We start from the raw sequence: 19,860 nt of genomic DNA, 5'->3' as shown, positions 1-19,860 counted from the left end.
AGAGGGAAACCTGGGGTCAGATACAGATCATGGTTGATCTGATAATCCTCAACTACACTTTCTTGCCTTATCCTTATAACCCTTGATTCCCTTACTGACTAAAAATCTGTCTATCTTAGCCTTGAAGATACTTAACAACTCAGCCTCAAAAGCCCTCTGTGGTAAATAATTCCATAGATACAATCAACTCTGAGGGAAGAAATTCCTCCTCATCTCTGTGTTAAACATGCGACCCCTTAATCTGATGTTATACTGTCTGGTCCTAGGCACCCACAAGGGGAAACAGTCTTTCTGTATCTAGCCTGTCAAGACTAAGAATCTTATATTTTCATAATTCTCATTCTTTCGCCAAGTACAGGCCCAACCTCTGCTCCTAAGAAAATCCCTCTACATCTGTGATCAACCTTGAGAGCCTTCTCTAGACTGCCTCCAATGTCAGTGTTTCTTTCCTTAGATAAGGGGACAAAATCTATTCACAGTATTCCAGCTGTGATCTAACTAGTGTCTTATACAGTCTTAACAAGACCTCCCTATTTTTATACTCCATTCTCTTTGAAATAAAGGCCAACTGCCCATTTTTTTTTTTTTCTTTATTCATTCACGGGATGAGCGCATCACTGGCTAGGCAGCATTTATTGCCCATCCTTAATTGCCCAGAGGGCAGTTAAGAGTCAACCACATCGCTGTGGGTCTGGAGTCACATGTAGGCCATACCAGGTAAGGATGGCAGTTTCCTTTCCTAAAGGACATTAGTGAACCAGTTGGGTTTTTCCAACAATCGGCAATGGATTCACAGTCTTTATTAGATTCTTAATTCCAGATATTTATTGAATTCAAATGCCACCATCTGCTGTGGTGGGATTAGAACCTGGGTCCCCAGAACATTATCTGGGTCTCTGGATTAACAGTCCAGCGATAATACCACTAGGCCATTGCCTCCCCGTACTTACTGTCTTCCTTACTACTTGTTGAAACTAGATGATAGCTTTTTGTGAGACATGCACTAGAAGTCCTAAATTCCTCTGTGCTGTAGTTTTCTGCAGTGATTCTCCATTTTAATAATATTTAGCTCTTCCATTCTTCCTACCAAAGTGCATAACCTGACATTTTCCCACATCACATTCCATCTGCCAAGTTTTCCCATTCACTTAACTTGTCAGTATCCCTCTGCAGATTCTTTTTGTCATCCTCATCCCTTGCCTTCCCACCTAGTTCTGTGTCATCCAATAGCTCAGCCATAACACACTCACTTTCCTCATCCAAGTCATTCATATATATTGTAAATAAGTTTGGCCCAGTACTGATCCTAGTGGCACACCACTAGTTCCAAGTTGCCATCTGAAAATGTCACCCTTAAACCTACGTCCATGTCTTCAACTAGTTAGCCAAACCTCTGTCCAAGCTAATATACTACCCCGACACTATGGACTGTTATGAAATCACTTAATATCTGCTACCTTACCAAATGCTTTTTGGAAATCCAAATATATTATGTTTTTTGGTTCCCTTTATTTATTTTATTTGTCACCACCTCAAATTATAGAATACCCTACAGTGTGGAATCAGGCCATTCGGCCCATTAAGTCAACCCAACCGTCTGAAGACCATCCCACCCAGTTTCAACCCCAACCCTATCCCTGTAACCCTGCATTTCCCATGGCTAACTCACCTAGCCTGCACATTCTTGGATACTATAGGCAATTTGGCACAGCCAATCCACTTAACCTGTACATCTTTGGACTGTGGGAGGAAACCGGAGCACCCGGAGAAAATCCACACAGATACAGTCGCCCGAGACTGGGATCGAACCCAGGTCCCCGGCGCTGTGAGGAAGCATTGCTAACCACTGAGCCACCGTAGAAATAGTTCTAGTAAATTTATCAGGTATGATTTTCCCTTCATGAAGCCAAGAAGACTCTGCTTAATCATATTACGCATTTCTAAATGCTCTACTAGGTTATTATAACAGACTGTAGCATTTTGCCAATTACAGATGTTAAACATTCCTCAGAAAGGTACAGTAAGGTACTAAAGCTAACTGCTCATGGTACCCATCAAACACTCCAGGGCTGATTAGGTCAATTACCAAATTTTGATTAATTTTGGCTGTCAGTCAATTTCCTCTCAAATCTCCAACAAGTTTAAAGCTAAATCATCCAAAGAAACTGAAAAATATTACTTTTCTCCTGGATTCTTGCGTCTTGGAGATTTTTCTCCAAATGTTGAGTTAGTAACTGTACTCCTAGGGCCGATACAGATTAAGTACAGGTTAACAAACATATGGATAGGAATGGGATTGTGAGAAAATAACACATACTTAATACTGTTATTCTCTAGTCAGATCTCTGTAATGCTCAGTATTGGCTGGAGAGGCAGTAATCATCCAGTACATTCGAGGGCATGGATCACTGTTGTCTGCTCAACGTTGCAGGTAGTAGAAGACAGAGGTTTCAGGTCCGATACTAAAACTATTCTCAAGCTTGAAGGCAGTGACCAGCTATCAGCAGCAAAAGTGTAAATGCTCAAATGGATGGGGGTATAATCTTTGTCAGAATTAGTAATGTTAAGACAGATCAGCTGCTGGATTGGAAGTCTTAAAGAGGAGGGAGCTGGTGCTTTGTAAGTCTCCTGCCTGTATCTTTGAAAGCTCATGAAAGTCAGAGGCTATTCTGTCAATTGGAAGGATCCATTTTTCAAAAATGTATACATTACAACACCAGAAACTGTCGGCCAATAACTTGACTTCAGTTATCGTGAAGATGTTGGGAGTACTGAACTGTCAGTGATCACTTTTGCAAGGTAAACAATAAGGAAGATAGATGGCTTCAGAAATAAAAGGTCATGTCTTACTAATTTGCCTGAAATGTCATAAGTCACTTGAATGGTGGGGAGGTTGGTTAAGCTTTGTTTTTAATCTGATCTGGAAAACATTTTGATGAGGTTCCAAAATCTAGGTTCCTCCAGAAGAGCAAATCTTGTGGGAAAACACTATAGTGGGTTGTGAACTGTCTGGAAGTTATCAATGGCTCTGGATCTGCCTGAAGACCAGTTACCAGTGATTACTGAAGGATCATTTTAGGACCTTTACCATCTGCAGGAGGGACAGGAGTTTGGGGAACAACCTTATGGACAATATGAAGATTTCTCTTGGTCATCAGAACTATGACTAACTGATGAAAGGGGAGATCTTCATGATTAAAGGAATTGGTCCAAATTTGTAAAATTGGCATTTAACTCAAGCATGTGCAATGTTAATCACGTGCTGAGAACAACACTTAACCACTCATTGGTTGAACAGTGTTTTCCTGAAATGGAAGATTTTATACAGGTCAAAGTTCTCTTAGTCTTGTGGTGGTAGTGCAGGGGATCCAGAAAATCAAGAAAATCCTCAGTGAGATGGTTCCACAACTTTTGGGAATGTTTCCCGGCAGGAACTGAGATCGACTGATGATCACAAGATGTAAAAGCAAAATTACACCATACAGCCCATCACGTCTTCACCAGTAAATGAGATCATGGCTGATCTGATAATCCTCAACTCCATCGTCCTGCCTTTTCCCCATAGCCACTGATTCCCTTACTGATGAAAAATCTGACTATGTCAGCCTTGAATATACCTTGTGACAGCGTTCACAGCCCTCTGTGGTAAACAATTCCACAGATTCACTAACCCCTGAGCGAAGAAATTCCTCATCATCTCTGCCTTAATTGGGTGACTCCTTATTCTGAGATCATACCTTCTGGTCCTAGATTTCCCAAAAGGGGAAACAAGCTCTTCGCATCTACACTATCAAATCCCCTAAGAATCTTGTATTGCTTCAATAAGGTTCTATATTCCGACTGCAACCTCTCCTCATATGACAATCTCTTCATACCCAGGATCAGCCTAAATGGAGCCAGAATTTTGATTACCAAATGAAACTACCCCTATGTGGGGCATTTCTTTGTGCTTGTTCACTGGGTAGCAGGATGGAAAGGATGCTGCCAATACCATGGAGACAACTTCCATGTGACACTTTGGCAGAAGGAGGGGTCCACAGCTGGGAGAATCATTGTACGGGCAGTATGTAAAAAGTGTCCATGACCACAGCCCAGTAACACAAAACTGACGAAGTGTCCTGACCCAAAACATCAGCTTCCCTGCTCCTCTGATGCTGCCTGGCCTGCTGTGTTCATCCAGCTCGACACTGGGTTATCTCTGACTCCAGCATCGGCAGTTCTTACTATCTCCAGTGACACAAACAGATTAAATACACTCTGCTCTTTAACCCCATCTGAGCAGTGAAAATTTTAAAGCCTCAATTCTGTGACCCTGCTCAAAATCTTTCCAAAATCCCAACGGCAGAAAGAGCCAGCCCGGGCACACAGAATTTCTGTTTCAATTTGCCGCTCTGAGTGCACCTCAGCTGTGCCAACCTCTCCCAGAGAACTGCTGTCCCTCTAACAGGCACAGACAGTGCTCAGACGAGGCCATGAACATCTCGGTGCCAGTCCCACTCGCAGCATATCCAGCAATGGGAACTCCATTCTGTCCTGACCACAGGGTCCTGAGACCCGTGGGAAAATTCCAACCTGTGCTTTCGACAAGCTGGTACCTTGCTGGGAACAGAACCGTGAGCAAACAACACCCTGAACACAACTCAGAGAAAGCAGCTTCGACAAAGCAAGCCTAGTGTTTGTGAAGTGTCAACCAAGCATCCAGCTGGTTATCCAGACCGACTGTGACCGCAATGAATTCACAATCATTATTCACAACTCTCCAAAGACAATGTCACGAAGCTTTAGTGAAAGTTAGTTGCACATGGGCTGCATTCACAGAACCTTCCATAACTAAACATAACATTCCCACTGGAATTTTGAGAAGACCTTCAGCCTCAGTTAACATGCTGCACCCTGTTTCTGACCCCTCACATGATGGGATCCATTGAGACTTTGGAAAGATTCTATGGAGAGACACAGAATTGAAGCTTTAAAAATTTCACTGCTCAGATAGGGTTAAAGAGCACAGTGTATACAGTGGAGAAGGCAAGTAACTGAATGAAGTTTTGGAAAGTAACAGAAGACTTGACTCTGCCATATCTGTCACTGCGCACAATATGGCTGGGAGGAGCAAGGGGCACTGCATATAAATCAGAGAAGTGTATCTTTAGACATTTGACAATTCCTTATTTCTGTGTCTTTGATGTAGTCACTGCCGATTATCTGATGGAGCTGGGCAGGTCCCACACTGGGGCTAGAGCCACCTCACACAGGCCCCAAAGCAACAGCAGGCCTGACTGTGTCCTGAGGAGAATATTGGCACTGGGATTTAGTCTGAGGAGATTTTAGGCTCCAGGTAAATAAAGAATGGGGTGCACATGACATAATAACTGTCTGGGCCGGCTTATGTTAATGTAAGACCAATCCCTTCACCCTCTAAATTCACATTATATTCATTGTAGCTTCTTTCTCTGTGTGTGTCTTTTCCTCATAGAAAGAGACTAGTTCTCTCAGCTACTATGCTCCTGTTCATTATTGTTTCCTGCTTGCTCTCACTGCTGTATATTGTCACAAAATTACATTCAGGATTCGGAGATAGCAAAAACTGCTGATGTTGAAGTCAGAGACAGCACAGTGTGGAGCTGGAGGAACACAGCAGGTCAGGCAGCATCAGAGGAGCAGGAAAGCTGACGTTTCGGGTCAGGAACCATCTTCGGAAGAAGAAGGCGTTATTTCCGAAGAAGGGGTCCCAACCCGAAACGTCAACTTTCCTGTTCCTCTAATGCTGCTTGGCCTGGTGTGTTCCTCCAGCTCCATACTGTGTTATCTCTACATTCAGGATTCACTGCACTGCTTTTCCTTCTTATTCTCTAAACTGGAACACCTCACCTTCCTGATACATGCACAGCTCAAGTCCGGCATCGATAACCACAGCTTTACCAGTGCCTGGTACTTTTCATCTTTACAATCTTCATTTCCCTTTGATCTTTCATCCTATTGTTTTGCAAAAAGACTCTGAAATCATTGCGGCTTTTTGTCTCTTTCCCGTAAACAGATCAGGCCGTCCCAGTGACCAGAAACCAAAGCTTCCTGTGTACTCAGTGACTCAATGCAGTGTCTGCTTGTGCAATGTAATTCCACTGTCAGTGTGACTGGGTATGGGCTACTGCTTCCTCTCAGAGTCAGGGAGTAGAAGCTTAGGTTAGCTCACTAACTCAGAAGCTGATGACAAATCCAACCATGACTGAAAGCTAAAATAGCACCTTTAAACATCAACAGCCAAGATAAACAGGAGGAAGCCATTCAGCCCTCAAACCACTGGCAATGGTTAGTATTTAAATAAAATTAGTTTTGTTTTAATATATTCATTGATTAAATAAGGCACAAAGCCTCACCTCTGAAACAACAGGAGTTAAAAATACTGTTAAAGGAAAGAGCCTACAATTTTGTGAAAAGGAGTCGCGAGTAGTGGATCCAGAGGATTTTAGAATTTAGCAAAAGAGGACTGAGAGATAAAAGAGAGTGTACGAGCAAGAGGCATGAAAACAAGTTGTAAATGTTTCGACAGATATGCAACCAGAAAGGAAGGACTGAACGTAAACAAGAGCTCATTTAAATAGTGACAAGTGAAATCATAATGAGGACATCAGGAAGTGATACAGACATCAAATACTTTCCTGTCTCCATGGTCAAAAACAGGACAATTCTGGAATGAATGGAAATCAAGGGTCTAGTGAGAATGAAGGGTTTAAAGAAATCAGAGTCACACTGCACTAAAAACGTTATCTCCCCACAATGCTGCCAGACTTGCTGAGTTTCTCCAGCGTTCTGTGCTTGTTAAAGTAATCAGTATAAGACAAAATACTGGAGAAATGAATGGGATGATGTGATTGAGAAAACTCAATCCACAGCTCACTCTTGTTATGGTGAAGGTCAGGAATGAGGCAGCTAAAGAGTTAAACTGCAGGAGTCTTCCTGGGAATCTTGTGCAGTGATGTTCTTAAGCAGAATTCAATCAAATAGCCACAACCACCTTCCTGTGCATCAGATTTTGTGCGCTGCTTTCTGTCAGTTAAAGGTGGCTGTTGTATCAATAACACTAATCTCAGTGCTGCTGAAAAAGACACAACTTGTCAAAGCCCCTTGTCAAGACAATTTGCAAGAACACTATTGTAAAGGTATGAGAGTGCTGATTGATCAGAAAGTGATCCCTGATTGGTACAGAATCTCTTCTCATGCAGCTTATAATGGTGTGCCCCTTCACTTTAGTATTTTTGCAAATTGTCCTGATGAGTGCAAGATGAAAAGCTTCAATAAAATTCATCTATTTCCAGAGTTATTCTGTACTACAAAATGGCTAATCTGGTTTGTTTCAAAACAAACTTGTGGGAAGGGAGAAGATCAGTATCACTGCGGAATCTTAGCCACTGGCCTGTACTGTCTTGAACATCTCAGATCAGATCTTGTAGTCAGCCTCATGACTTAGTCCACAAACTCCAGGTTCAGCGGCAGTCATTTATAAAATTAGTCACACGAATTCTAGACCACAGGCTGGATGGCTTTGGGGTCCTAAAGAAAATGATTAATACATCAGCAGTTACTGCTGACACTGGGTTTTCAAACTTCACTGCTTCAGTATTTAAAACAGGACTGAGGAGAGCAACAGCCTGGGGTCAGTCCTGAGCACTATCTCCTTGATTATTACATTCTTCCTCTTGTTGTGATACTAAAGGGCAACACAGTGGTTCGGTGGTTAGCACTGTTGCCTCACAGCGCCAGGGATGTGTTTGATTTCACCCTCGGGTGACTGTGTGGAGTTTGCACATTCTCCCCGTGTCTGTGTGGGTTTCCTCTGGGTGCTCTGGTTTCCTCCCACAGTCCAAAGATGTGCGGGCTAGGTGGATTAGCCATGCTAAGTTGTCCAGAGTGTCTAGGGGTGAGCAGGCTAGGTGGATTAGCTATGGGAAATGCAGGGTTACAGGGAAGAGGTGGGTCTGGGTGGGACACCCTTCAGAGGGTTGGTGTAGACTTGATGGGCTGAATGGCCTGCTTCCAAATATTCTAAAGAATATTTATAGAGTGTGCTGAAAACATTCACTTTATTTTCAAAACACCTTACTGCGGCTTCATCTTGCCACAAGTCTGTGAGAAAACAAGATCATGTGACACTGCATCACTTCCTGGGAATGTCTCATTTGTATGTGTGTTAGATTTAACCCTTTGTACCATCCACACCACCTGAGGAAATAGGAAGTGCTATTTCAGATAGTGCCTCTGACCCCGTGCTGTACGAATTACCATGTCCTGCTCACAGTTGGGGATTGTCAACAATGGTCTTTCTGAGCCGTGTAGCTGGACGACAGCCTGAAATCTCCTGTGAATGTCACACACAAAGGCAGCTCCTTTCACTTACCAGAAGGGAAAAAGTAAACATTTAAAGAAGTTACGCTCTTAAACAAATTACCAGGACATTCCAGTACAAAGACAGAGTTTGTGCTGATTATAAACCACAAGTTCAGTCTCCTTGGCGATGCTACAGGTAGGCACCACCCTTGCTGACACTCTCATATCTCCTCTCCACCCCAGGCTGAGAATCTCCCGCTCACTGACATAGAATAATCTAATACAACATGCTGTTGCCAAATGATATTTTTGTCACACTGCCCAGCTTCTGGTGATAATGATACGGAGCAAATAAAAACAACACTTTTTTCCCTTCTCGAATATAAAATGTGCTGTAAGAATTTGACCTTCAGTTAGTCTGGCAAGGAAACATCCCAGAATCTTGGGAATGTAGCACAGTCAGGATTTGACTGTGAATATATATAAATATTTAATTATATGAAAATATATGAACATTTATTATAAAAAGCATCAATTTACAGTGATGTGCAAATGAAGCAAGGGTGATGTGAAAAGAAACTTTTTCACATTCTAAGTAGTTAGGGGTATAGAATGCACTGCCTAGAAATGTGGGAGGTATCCAAGTGCGTATTGGATAATTATTCGGAGAGGAATGGTGTAGTGGGATATTGGGAAAAGGCAGGAGATTGGTACTACATTTTACAGCCAGACTGGATAGTAGAGTTGGTGCAGGCATGATGATCTGAATGACCTCCTTCTGCAACATAATAATTCTGTGATTATGTGAAGAGTGTATGTGTCCTCAGAACTGGTTAACAGTTCACCAATTTTAGAAAGAATTCAGGATGATCTCACGCCCTCAACATAAAATCAGCCCCTGAAGCAGTCTACTTCGTGTATTTACTGAAACCTCGGTAATTGACAAATGTTAAAAGATTTTGAAGATTTAAAAATAAAAGAGGTTCAAAGGAGCATAGTTCATACTTAAACTCCTACATAATGTCCATGAAAATAAGACGGACCTTCATTTAAACAGTACCTCCGGGCATCTCAAACACAATACAAGCTATGAGATATTTTAGTCACTGATACAAGGCATGGAATGTGGCATCCACTTTAAGTGCAGCAAGGTCCCATAAACAGCAACATCAGAGTGATCCAATCATTGCATGTGAGAAGTCATTTTCCATTTTATTTTTCATTCATGGGCCAATGGGCAAAATTTAGAAAGGGAAGGCAAAATAAACCTGTCAGAACAATGAAGACATTGCAGGTTTTTGAAGAAGAATTAAATGAGAAGGCCAATTTGTTAGCTTACTTTCTCGTGACAAGATTGAGGACTATAATGACTAAAGTGCTATAATGACTTAGGCATTATAACTAAGTACGAGTCACTATACTAAGTCAGAAGCTGATTCTTAAATGACTAGGCACTGTGAAAACAATTGTCAATCGCCCATTTGATTTACCTCTCAGTTCCTGGTGTCTACACCATTACCAGTGTATTTATCAGATCACTTCCCTCCCCAACACAAAGACCAAGATCCTGGAATCCTTCCCTAAACCTCTCTGCCTACTTTAAGACAACACATGTATGTGGAAACAACCAAATAAGGGTGCACAGGAACCCAAATGGTAATAATTTGCACAATATATAACATATTGAAACAGTTTTCTATACTTCTCCATCACTGCCACAGCATTTGTCACTGGTTCTGCACTGTTCGTTCTAGTTTGCAAAGGCATGCATAAAAAGATTGCACTCTCCTGCGGGTTGAAATCATTGTCAGAGGAAGTTTTGACACAAGAGTGCAACAAAAAGCTCAAGCATCGCAATATCACCTGAGGGTTTTGTTTAATAAATCAACATCTGTCAAAGTTCCCCTACCCTCTTATCATATTTTGTGCGTTACAGCTGTTCTGATCTCAGCAAGGTTAGTACTGGACAAATCAGATCTCACAAGGAAATCTAGCTTGATAGATCATATATTTTTATTAATTTAATGTGATGGGTCTTTCAATGAAACATAAACATGCCAGGCTACAGATCAGGTTTTAACAATAAAACAGATGTTTATTAAACAAGAAAAAAACTGAGCTAACTAACAACAACACAGCTGGAAAGTTTTCAAGTTTACTGAACTATTTATTCTCAGTCCCCATGAGTTGTAAAGCATTTCCCTTGACCATTTGCATAGGTAAGAGGTCAAACTTTCTCCATAAGACCAGAAAACAAAGGAGTCGAATTAGGCCATTCAGCCCATTTGAGTCTGCTCTACCATTCAATGAGATCATGTTACTCTGATAATCCTCAACTCTACTTTCCTGCCTATTCCCTGTAATCCTTGACTTCCTTACTGAGTAAAAATCTGACTATCTCAGCCTTGAATATCCCTAACTATCAGCCTCAACAGCCCTCTGTGGTAAAGAATTCCATAGATTCATTAGCCTCTGAGAGAAGAAATTACTCATTAGCTCTGTCTTAAATGGGCAACCCTTTATTCTGAAATTATGCTCTCTGGTCCTAGACTCTCTCATAAGGGGAAACAACCTTTCTGCATCTACCCTGTCAAGACTCCCAAGAATCTCATATGTTTTAATAAGATCACCTCTCATTCATCTAACCCTCTGGATTCAAAACGGGTCATCAATTAGGCTTTTCTGAGTCATATTCTCTCTGTCCAAGTCATGTCTGTTGCCTATCACATCTTTGACAAATATCAGACTTCCAACTCAATAATTCCCTGCAATCTCTCTCAGTGCAGTCCCAGTCACAGGATGCCTGGTATCAGCAACAGAAACATATCCCATTGATGCAGTCTTCTGAGATTGGGCAGGGGCTGGGGTGGAGGGGAAGGAGGCAGATATTTGAAGGTCTCACTGGGACTGAATAAAGGGAGGTTTGCTCCGAATCTAATCTGACCTTGGAGTGCTTGGTGTCAAATCACTCTCTCTCTCTTACCATTGCAATTATAAATTTCATGGAAATAGTCAAGAGGTAGGCCAGACAGTGAAGAGCCTATCTTGTTGTCAAATTTATAAACACAAAGCTGAAAGCAGTTGGTTTCCTGTCCCAGTTCCCTCACAATGCTCCACAGGAAACAAGCAGTCGTGCACTGACACTTCCTGTTTCGTGCACAGTATCAACTTGATCATTTGTCACTTCTTCCCCACTGGGAATAGGTGTGGCCAAGAAAGGAAGAGGTGGGGTGGAGGTAAAGCAAGAGAGTGAAGTGCAGCCACAGTAACAACCAGTGCCTTTAGATGTAACCAGAGACACCAACACGGCAGCCTGCACCAGGGAATCCTGTCACTGCCACAGATAACACAAACTACACTCAAGAGAGAAACTGAATTCAATCTGCAAACAAGGCCAAATCCAACTATCCAGTGACATAATTCCTCAGCCCAGTCTGGCAGTAGCCATTTGTGTCCAGTGAAGATGTCGGTCTCTATTCAGAAAGAGGATTATTGAAAACACAGGGAATTCCTCTCTCTCTTATTTAATCAGTGATGTTGCCCAATAATTTCTATAGCAATTCTGACCAAAACCTCTAATGGCATTAAAGTTACAAGAACAGGAGTAAGAACTGATCCAGCATCTATTGCCATTTGTGGAAGAGAGTTCCAAATATCATAGATCATAGAATAGATCATAGAATCCCTACAGTGCGGAAACAGGCCCTTCAGCCCAACAAGTCCACACCAATCTTCAGACATCCCACCCAAACCCATACCCCTTTAATTCACCTAACCGTCCTGAACGCTACCAGCAATTTTGCATGGCCAATCCACCTAGCGTGCACATCTTTGGATTGTGGGAGGAAACTGGAACACCCGGAGGAAACGCACGCAGACACAGGGAGAATGTGCAAACTCCACACAGACAGTCGCCCGAGGGTGGAATCAAACCCGGGTCCCTGGCAGCAGTGCTAACCACTGAGCCACCGAGCCGCCTGTAAAATGTGTGTTGAGGATAAGTAGTCGGTAGGATATCTACCATCCTTTGTGCATAGAAGCGCTTCCTAACATTTCTCCTGAATAGTTTGACACTAATTCACAAACTGTGATGCCTACTTCTAGAATCCCCAAACAGGGGAAATAGTTTATCTTTTTATCTACCCTATCTTTTCCTGTTAATATCTTGAAGACTTCAATCAGATTACCCACAACTTTCTACATTCTACAGAAACAGGCCTAATTTATATCATCCCTCCTCATAACTTAACCCCTGAAATCCAGGTATCATTCTTATAAATGTACATTGTACTCTGTCCACAGTCAATATATTCTTCCTAACCTGTTCACAGTACTCCATGTAGGGTCTAATCAGAGATAACAAGGTGTAGAGCTGGATGAACACAGCAGGCCAAGCAGCATCAGAGGAGCAGGAAAGCTGACGTTTCGGGTTGAGACCCTTCTTCAGAAATGCTAATAAGGGTTTAATCAGAATTTTGTATAACTGTAGCCATAACATTTGCATCCTTATACTCCAGTCCTCTAGATATAAAGGTCAGCATTCTGATAGCTTTCTTGATTGTTTTCTGTACCAGTTTGTGACATTTTAATGATCAATGCAACTGAACCCTCAAATCTCTTTGGACATCCATTGTATTTAACTCCATAGCGTCTAAAAAATACCCTGAACATAGAATCATAGAATTCTCAAAGTGTGGAAGCAGGCCATTTAGCCCATCAAGTCCACACCGAATCTCCTAAGAGCATCCCACTCAGACACATGCCCCTACGCTATTCCCATAACCCTGCATTTTCCACGGCTAATCCACCTAGCCTACACATCCCTAGACATTATGGGTAATTTAGCATAGCCAATCCACTTAACCTGCACAATTTTTGAACTGTGGGAGGAAACCAGAGCAACCAGAGGATACCCATGCGGACACGGAGAATGTGCAAACTCCACCCAGACAGTTGCCCGAGGCTGAACCTGAACCTGGGTCCCTGGCGCTGTGAGGCAGCAGTGCTAACATGATCCAACATGGAGAGCCTCGCACTTGCATACGTTGAATTCCTATCAGGTTCTCGGGATGTGTTAAAATAAATTCAGAAACATCTGCCATAGTTTTGCTCATTCACCTGGTCTATCAATATCCCTTTGTAATTTTATGCTATCATTTACACTGTCTATAACTTTACGTCATTGGCAAATTTCGATACATGACTTTTTATGCCATTATCTAAGTTGTTAATAAATACTGTGAATAATTGAGGTCCTATGGGACACCACTGGTCACATCCTGCCTACCTGAGTACCTACCCATTGTCCCCTACTTTCTTTCGTCTACCACTCAACTAATTTCCTAGCAATATCTGTAATTTGCCCTCAATTCCACGGGCTTCCACATTAGACATCAGTCTTATGTGGGACTTTATCAAATGCCTTCCAGAAGTCCATATAAACATCCATAGACACCTTAGTCACCCTTCCAAAACTTCAGTGAGGTTTGTCAGGTATGACCTACTTGTCACAAATCCATGCTGGCTCTCCCTGATTCGCTGAAAACTGAAAGCAAAATGTTCAGTTACTCTATCCTTGATTATAGTCTCCAATAATTTCCCCACAGCATGTGTGTCTGTGTGTGTCATTGTGTGTGCGTCTGCATCACTGTGTGCTTGTTTCAGTGTGTATGTGTGTGTGTCTCAGTGTGAATCTTTGTCTCAGCATGCCTGTGTGTGTGTGTGTGTGTATCACAGTGTAAATGTGTGTCTGTATCTCTGTGTGTATATATCACTGTGTGTATCTCAGTACATATCTTCATATGCATGCGTGTATCACAGTTTGAGTGTGATATCTCAGTATCTGTGTGCACATGTATGTCACTGGGTGAGGTTGTATCTTAGTGTGTCTCTCTCAGTGTGTGCATGCATGTCTCAGCATGTGTGTGGTCCTCTGTGAGGTTGTATCTTAGTGTGTCTCTCTCAGTGTGTGCATGCATGTCTCAGCATGTGTGCATATCATTATGTGTCTCAATGTGAATATGTGCGCATATGTCTCAGGTGTGTGTCTTGGTTTGTGTCAGTGTTACTCCAATCAATATTGTGCAAATTGGTTTGTCATCAAAACCTAATTATTGAGGTGTCATCACTGAGCCTGTTGCATATCACTGTGATAGGATTAGGGTTAGGTTTATAAACAATAATACAACAATTGCTGACCTACCACAATGAAATATGGTTTGTCAGATAAGCTGATCTCTGGAACTGCTCTAGCAGTGGCTTTGGGAGAATCAGGACAGAATAGCAGCACCAGCTTCAGTATCCCCACCCTCAGACTGTAAACAGAAAGGACTCACTACACCCACTCACAGAATAAGGCCTCATTTCACACCTCTCACTCAGTGCCTGCTTTACAAAATGAGCTCAGGGAACGGTGAAGGTTCCAGGTCCATCACCAAAAGTTGGTTTGGGGGTTAGGGGCTGGGGGTTGTGCCATGGTAAAAAGGAGAGACCGAGTTAGAAATCGGACACTGTCACTGGGGAAGGGGTTACAGTGTACAAGTCTGTCACTGTGGGAGGGGGAGAGAGTACAGGTCTATCACTGTGGGAGGGGGACTGGTCTGTCACTGAGGGAAGGGGGAGGGAGTACGGGTTGATCACTGTGGGAGGGGGACTGGTCTGTCACTGAGGGAAGGGGAACAGGTTACAAGTCTGTCACTGAGAGAGAGGGAGGGTGTCCTGGTCTGTGACTGAGGGAGAGGGAAGGGGTACGTATCTGTCACTGGGGGAGGAGGGAAGAGGGAATGGGTCTGTCGCTGAGGGAGGGGGGAGGGGTCAGGTCTGTCACTGATGAAAGGGGAAAGGGTATGGGTCTGTCACTGAGAGAGAGGAAGGAGGTCCCAGTCTGTGACTGAGGGAGGGGGAAGGGGTATGCACCTGTCACTGGGGGAGGAGGGAAGAGGGAATGGGTCTGTTGCTGAGGGAGGGGGGCGGGGTCAGGTCTGTCACTGAGAAAAGGGGAGAGGTTATGGATCTGTCACTAAGGGAAGAGGGAGAGTGTATGGGGCCTGTCACGAAGGGTGGGGATATAGGCCTGTCACTGAGGGACAGGGCGGGGGGACAGATCTGTCACTGAGGGAGGGGGTGAGAGGATACAGGGTCCGTCACTGGGCAGAGGTAGACAGCAACCTTCCTCCTGTGCTACAGGATGTCACTGGAACTGTTGCTTTTGGATTCCGAGCTGGGGGCAGGTACAATGTGCAAAGCTGCAGTGATTCGAAACAAAGAGAAAACCACAGCCTTGGTGTTTGTGTTGTACAAGATCACTGCCACGCTGTTAAACAGCTGCACTGCACTTCATCCCTCACCAGCAAGGCCTGAGCACCTGCCCTGCCCCAACTCCAAATCAATCTCAATCAGTTGCTAAAAATATTTCCGTCTGCCAAAATATTCAGTCTTCTGAAAATGCAGGTGTTATTGCTAATTCCAAAAGGTTTCTATGGGAGCTCTCAGTGCCACCTCGTTGCACTAGACATCTGCAGTGACTGTCCTCGATCCTGCACCAGACTGCCTGACCCTTGACCAGAAGCTAAACTGGGGCAAGAGTTCCTCACAGAGGATTTTTTTAAGGCAGCGAGGACGGTGCAGGAAAATGTCATTGCTACAAGCTACTTGCACCTTTCAGCACCTTGGGTCAGTCCAAACAACTCCAGAGCCAAGAAACTACTCTTGAGGAACGTCACTGTGGTCATGTTAGAAACCTGCAGCCAAGATTCCTGGACTGTAATCGGACAATTTCTTTACTGAGATCAGTTGAAGGGTAGATATCCACAAAAAGTGCCACAAGATCTTCATTTTCACCTGGGAGAACATACTTGGCCTCAATTTAACATTTCATCTGAAAGATTATCTCCAATACTGAAGCTTCCTGTCAGTCAACCCGGACTAACTGTTGGAGACAGGCTTGAACCCACCTTCCTAGATAAAAGACATGATACTACCTACTGAACCACAGATGACATTGCCCAGGGAGTTAAGACTGGAATTACAAGGTGAGGCTAGAGTAACTGGAGTTCTGACTTTAGGTCACAATCCTGAAATGTTATATCCCTGAATCTCTCTCCACAGCAGCTGCCAGAGTATTTCCATTGCTTTCTCTTTTTATGCCTTAAGAAAGTGGCTTTCTTTCAATGAAATGTTAAAGCGATCAGCAAGATGTGCCTAACATTGCTAAACACATTGAAAGGAGAAAAAATATTTTCCAGAGAAACTGGTGAGTCCGTTATTGGAGGGAATAAATTGAAGGTCATGATTAAAAAACTGAAAGGTTAGGGTTAGGATCAGGAGAATGTAATTTATGCAGCAGCATCTGGAATTGTCGACCAGCAACAGAGGCTTAAAGCACAATTCATCAGAAAACATACAAGTAATAAAGAATGACAGATTTTAGAGCGGGAATCAGCCAGGGTTCCTGCACCTGATCACAGTCCAGTGATCCCCTGGGTTAGAGATGGAGCGGAAATCAGCTGGATTCCTAATCACTGAGCAGTGATCTCTGGTTGAAAGGAGAGCACATGCAGACCCTAGAGCATGGTTATCACAACTGTGGTGTTTTCTCAAGAGCAAAGTAGACTGGACCCAGCAAGAAATCACAGGCTACAAGTATCCTGTCATGATGTGGAGGTGCTGGTGTTGGACTGAGCTGGAAAAGGTCAAAAGTAACACAACACCAGGTGGAGGAGTTATGCTTTGAAAACTTGTCATTTCAAATAAACCTGTTGGACTATAACCTGGTGTTGTGTGACTTTTGACCTCGTCCACCCCAGTCCAACACCAGCACCTGACAACAGGTAAGGACGCTGCAGGCAAGGATGCCCCGAGGCATGGTAAATTGGCGAGACCATGCAGATGCTACGACAAGCAGTGAATGGACACTACACAACAATTGCCAGACATGGTTGTTCCCTTCCAGTGGGGGAACACTTCAGCAGTTACGGACATGCAGCCTCCGATCTTCGGGTAAACATCCTCCAAGGCGGACTTTGAGATACACAACATCGCAAAATTGCTGAGCAGAGGCTGATAGCCAAATTCCTAATTGGATCATAGGTCATCCCTTCACTTGCTATTCAGCTGTTGACACTTTACTCACACTGTCTGACACTTTTGATCACCTGCACAGACTTGTTATTCAGCCTGTCAACACTCCACTCATACCACTTGCGCAATCTTTTGATCTCTCTGCCTATAAATTCTGTGTCTGTGCGCTCCCCTCTCATTTCACCTGACAAAGGAGCAGCGCTCTGAAGGCTTGTGATTTTTAACCCTGCTGGACCATAATCTGGTGTCATATGACTTCCAGTCCAGCACTGGCACCTCACCATCATGAAACAATTGCTGGTTGTTGGAACAACCCATCTGATTCATTAATGCCTTTAGGGAAGGAAATATGCTTTCTTTGCCTGGTCTGGCCTACATGTAATTCCAGATCCACAGCAATGTGGTTGGCTCTTAACTGCCCTCTGGGCAATAAATGCTGGTCAACCAGTGATGCCCACATCCCATGAATGAATTTAAAAAAGGAGCCTTTGGCCAGACAGTCACATTACATCAGAAAGGGTTTTCAATATTTCCTTGGAAACAGCAAAGATATTCAGAGTAAGATCCCCATAAACTAACTTCCCAAATATCTTACACCCTACAAACCACCTTCCCAATTACTTCAGACCCTACAAACAACCCTCCCAAAAACCCCAGACCCTATAAACCAGCTTCCCAAATACCTTTTACCCTACAAACCACCCTCCCAAATACTCCAGACCCTAAAAACCACCCTCCCAAATACACTTTACCCTACAACCACCCTCCCAAATACTCCAGACCCTACAAACCACCTTCCCAAATACCCCAGACCCTACAAACCACCCTTCCAAATGCTTCAGACCCTACAAACCACCTTTCCAAATACCCAAGAATTTACAAACCACCCTTCCAAATGCTTCAGACCCTACAAACCACCTTCCCAAATACCCCAGACCCTAGTAACCAGCTTCCCAAATACCCCAGTCCCTAGGAACCAGCTTCCCAAATTCCCCAGACCCTAGGAACCAGCTTCCCAAATACCCAGACCCGACAAATCACCCTCCCAAATATCGGAGACTAAAAACACCCTCACAAATACCTGACCTTAAAAGCCACGCTCACAAAAACCCTTGGCCCTAAACTAAATCCTACCTTCACAAATAGCCCCATCCATAAAACCCACACTCACAAATACCCCTGACCCTGCAAACTACCCTTCCAACACCCTGATTCTAATAACCACTCACAGTACTTCCCAATCCCACAAACCGCGCTCATAAATACCCTCGATTCAAGTACCTTGAACCCTATAAATCACCCCAATTGTCACAAATACCCCCTCCCATCACTCTCACCCCTAACAGATAGCCCTCGTCCCTCACACTCACCCAAAAGATGGTGTTGAAGGTGAACAGGATATATTTGAAGAGATAGTTGACTTGTGCCCCCTGGTATGTGTAAGACATCTCTCAGTCTCGGTGTATACCGCTGTCGCTGGAGTAGACCTGGGGGGGGGATGCCTACCCCCTGTGCCCTGGCACTACTCCCTCGATGTGGCCCGCAACTCCTTCACTGAGATCCGGAACAGCCTGCAACCGGCTCCCACATCGAAGGCGGAGCAGGAAACACTGAGCCGCCTCAGAGCCGGAACCGGACAGGAAACTTAACAGATCAGAATCAAAAGGAACACAACAGCAGAGCGAAAGAAAGAGAGAGAGGGGTGGGAATGTGTGTAAACTGCTGTGCTCGTCAGTGCAATCCCACCCCGCTCTATCATCCTGGCACTCAGCATTGCAAAACTGGACACTAACCACCCACCCATCTAAGTAATCGGGGTCACCCGCCTACGGTCCAGGGGGACTTCGACTCTGCGAGCAGTTTTCTTGAAATGGTGCTGTGATGGAAGGTTTTGCACACTCCGCCTAAAGCTGGTAGTCACATCAGAACTGACATATTCTGGTATAAACCAGCAGAATTATCAACATTTCTCTCCACAGCTTTCTCTTATTCTCTCAGAGGATGACGGATTTGTTGGGTTTTGAGGGTTATTGTGGGAGTATTTGTGAGAGTCAGTGACTTCTAAGGTTTGGAGGTATTTGTGTGTGTGTGTTGGGGGGGTGGGATGGATTTTGTAAGGTCAGCAGCATTTATTGTCAATCCCTCGTTGCCCGTGAGAAGGTGGTAGTGAGCATCCTTCTTGAACAGCTGCAGCCCTTGTGCTGTAGGTAGACCCACAATGCCATCAGAGAGAGAATTCCAGGATTTTGACCCAACAGTGAAGGAACAGTGACATATTTCCAGGTCAGGATGGTGAATGGCTTCGAGGGGAACTTGGAGATGGTGTGTTCCCATGTATTTGCTGCCCTCCTTCTAGATGGAAGTAGTCGTAGATTTGGCAGGTGCTCTCTAAGCAGCCTTGGTGAATTACTGCATGTACCTTGTAAACGATACAAACTGTTGCTGTTGAGTGTTGGAGGG

The 19,860-nt window shown here is 43.8% G+C and overlaps 1 protein-coding gene across 2 annotated transcripts in view; it reads right to left on the bottom strand.

Annotated features, from left to right (window-relative positions):
* The window catches only part of LOC109936624 (tetraspanin-5-like), a 47,645-nt gene extending 27,791 nt beyond the window's left edge, over positions 1-19,854 (bottom strand). For both annotated transcript variants that reach the window (XM_048616178.1, XM_048616179.1), the window contains exon 1: positions 18,771-19,854. In XM_048616178.1, coding sequence (XP_048472135.1) covers positions 18,771-18,848 — 78 coding nt within the window. In that variant the 5' untranslated portion in view covers positions 18,849-19,854. The remainder of the gene's footprint in view (positions 1-18,770) is intronic.
* Between the last annotated feature and the right edge of the window lie 6 nt (positions 19,855-19,860).

This window comes from Rhincodon typus, chromosome 34 (assembly GCF_021869965.1).
Source record: "Rhincodon typus isolate 14 chromosome 34, sRhiTyp1.1, whole genome shotgun sequence".
Lineage (NCBI taxonomy): Eukaryota > Metazoa > Chordata > Chondrichthyes > Orectolobiformes > Rhincodontidae > Rhincodon > Rhincodon typus.
The sequence above is the reverse complement of the archived record's forward strand: the minus strand, read 5'-3'. Positions and strand labels throughout refer to the sequence as shown.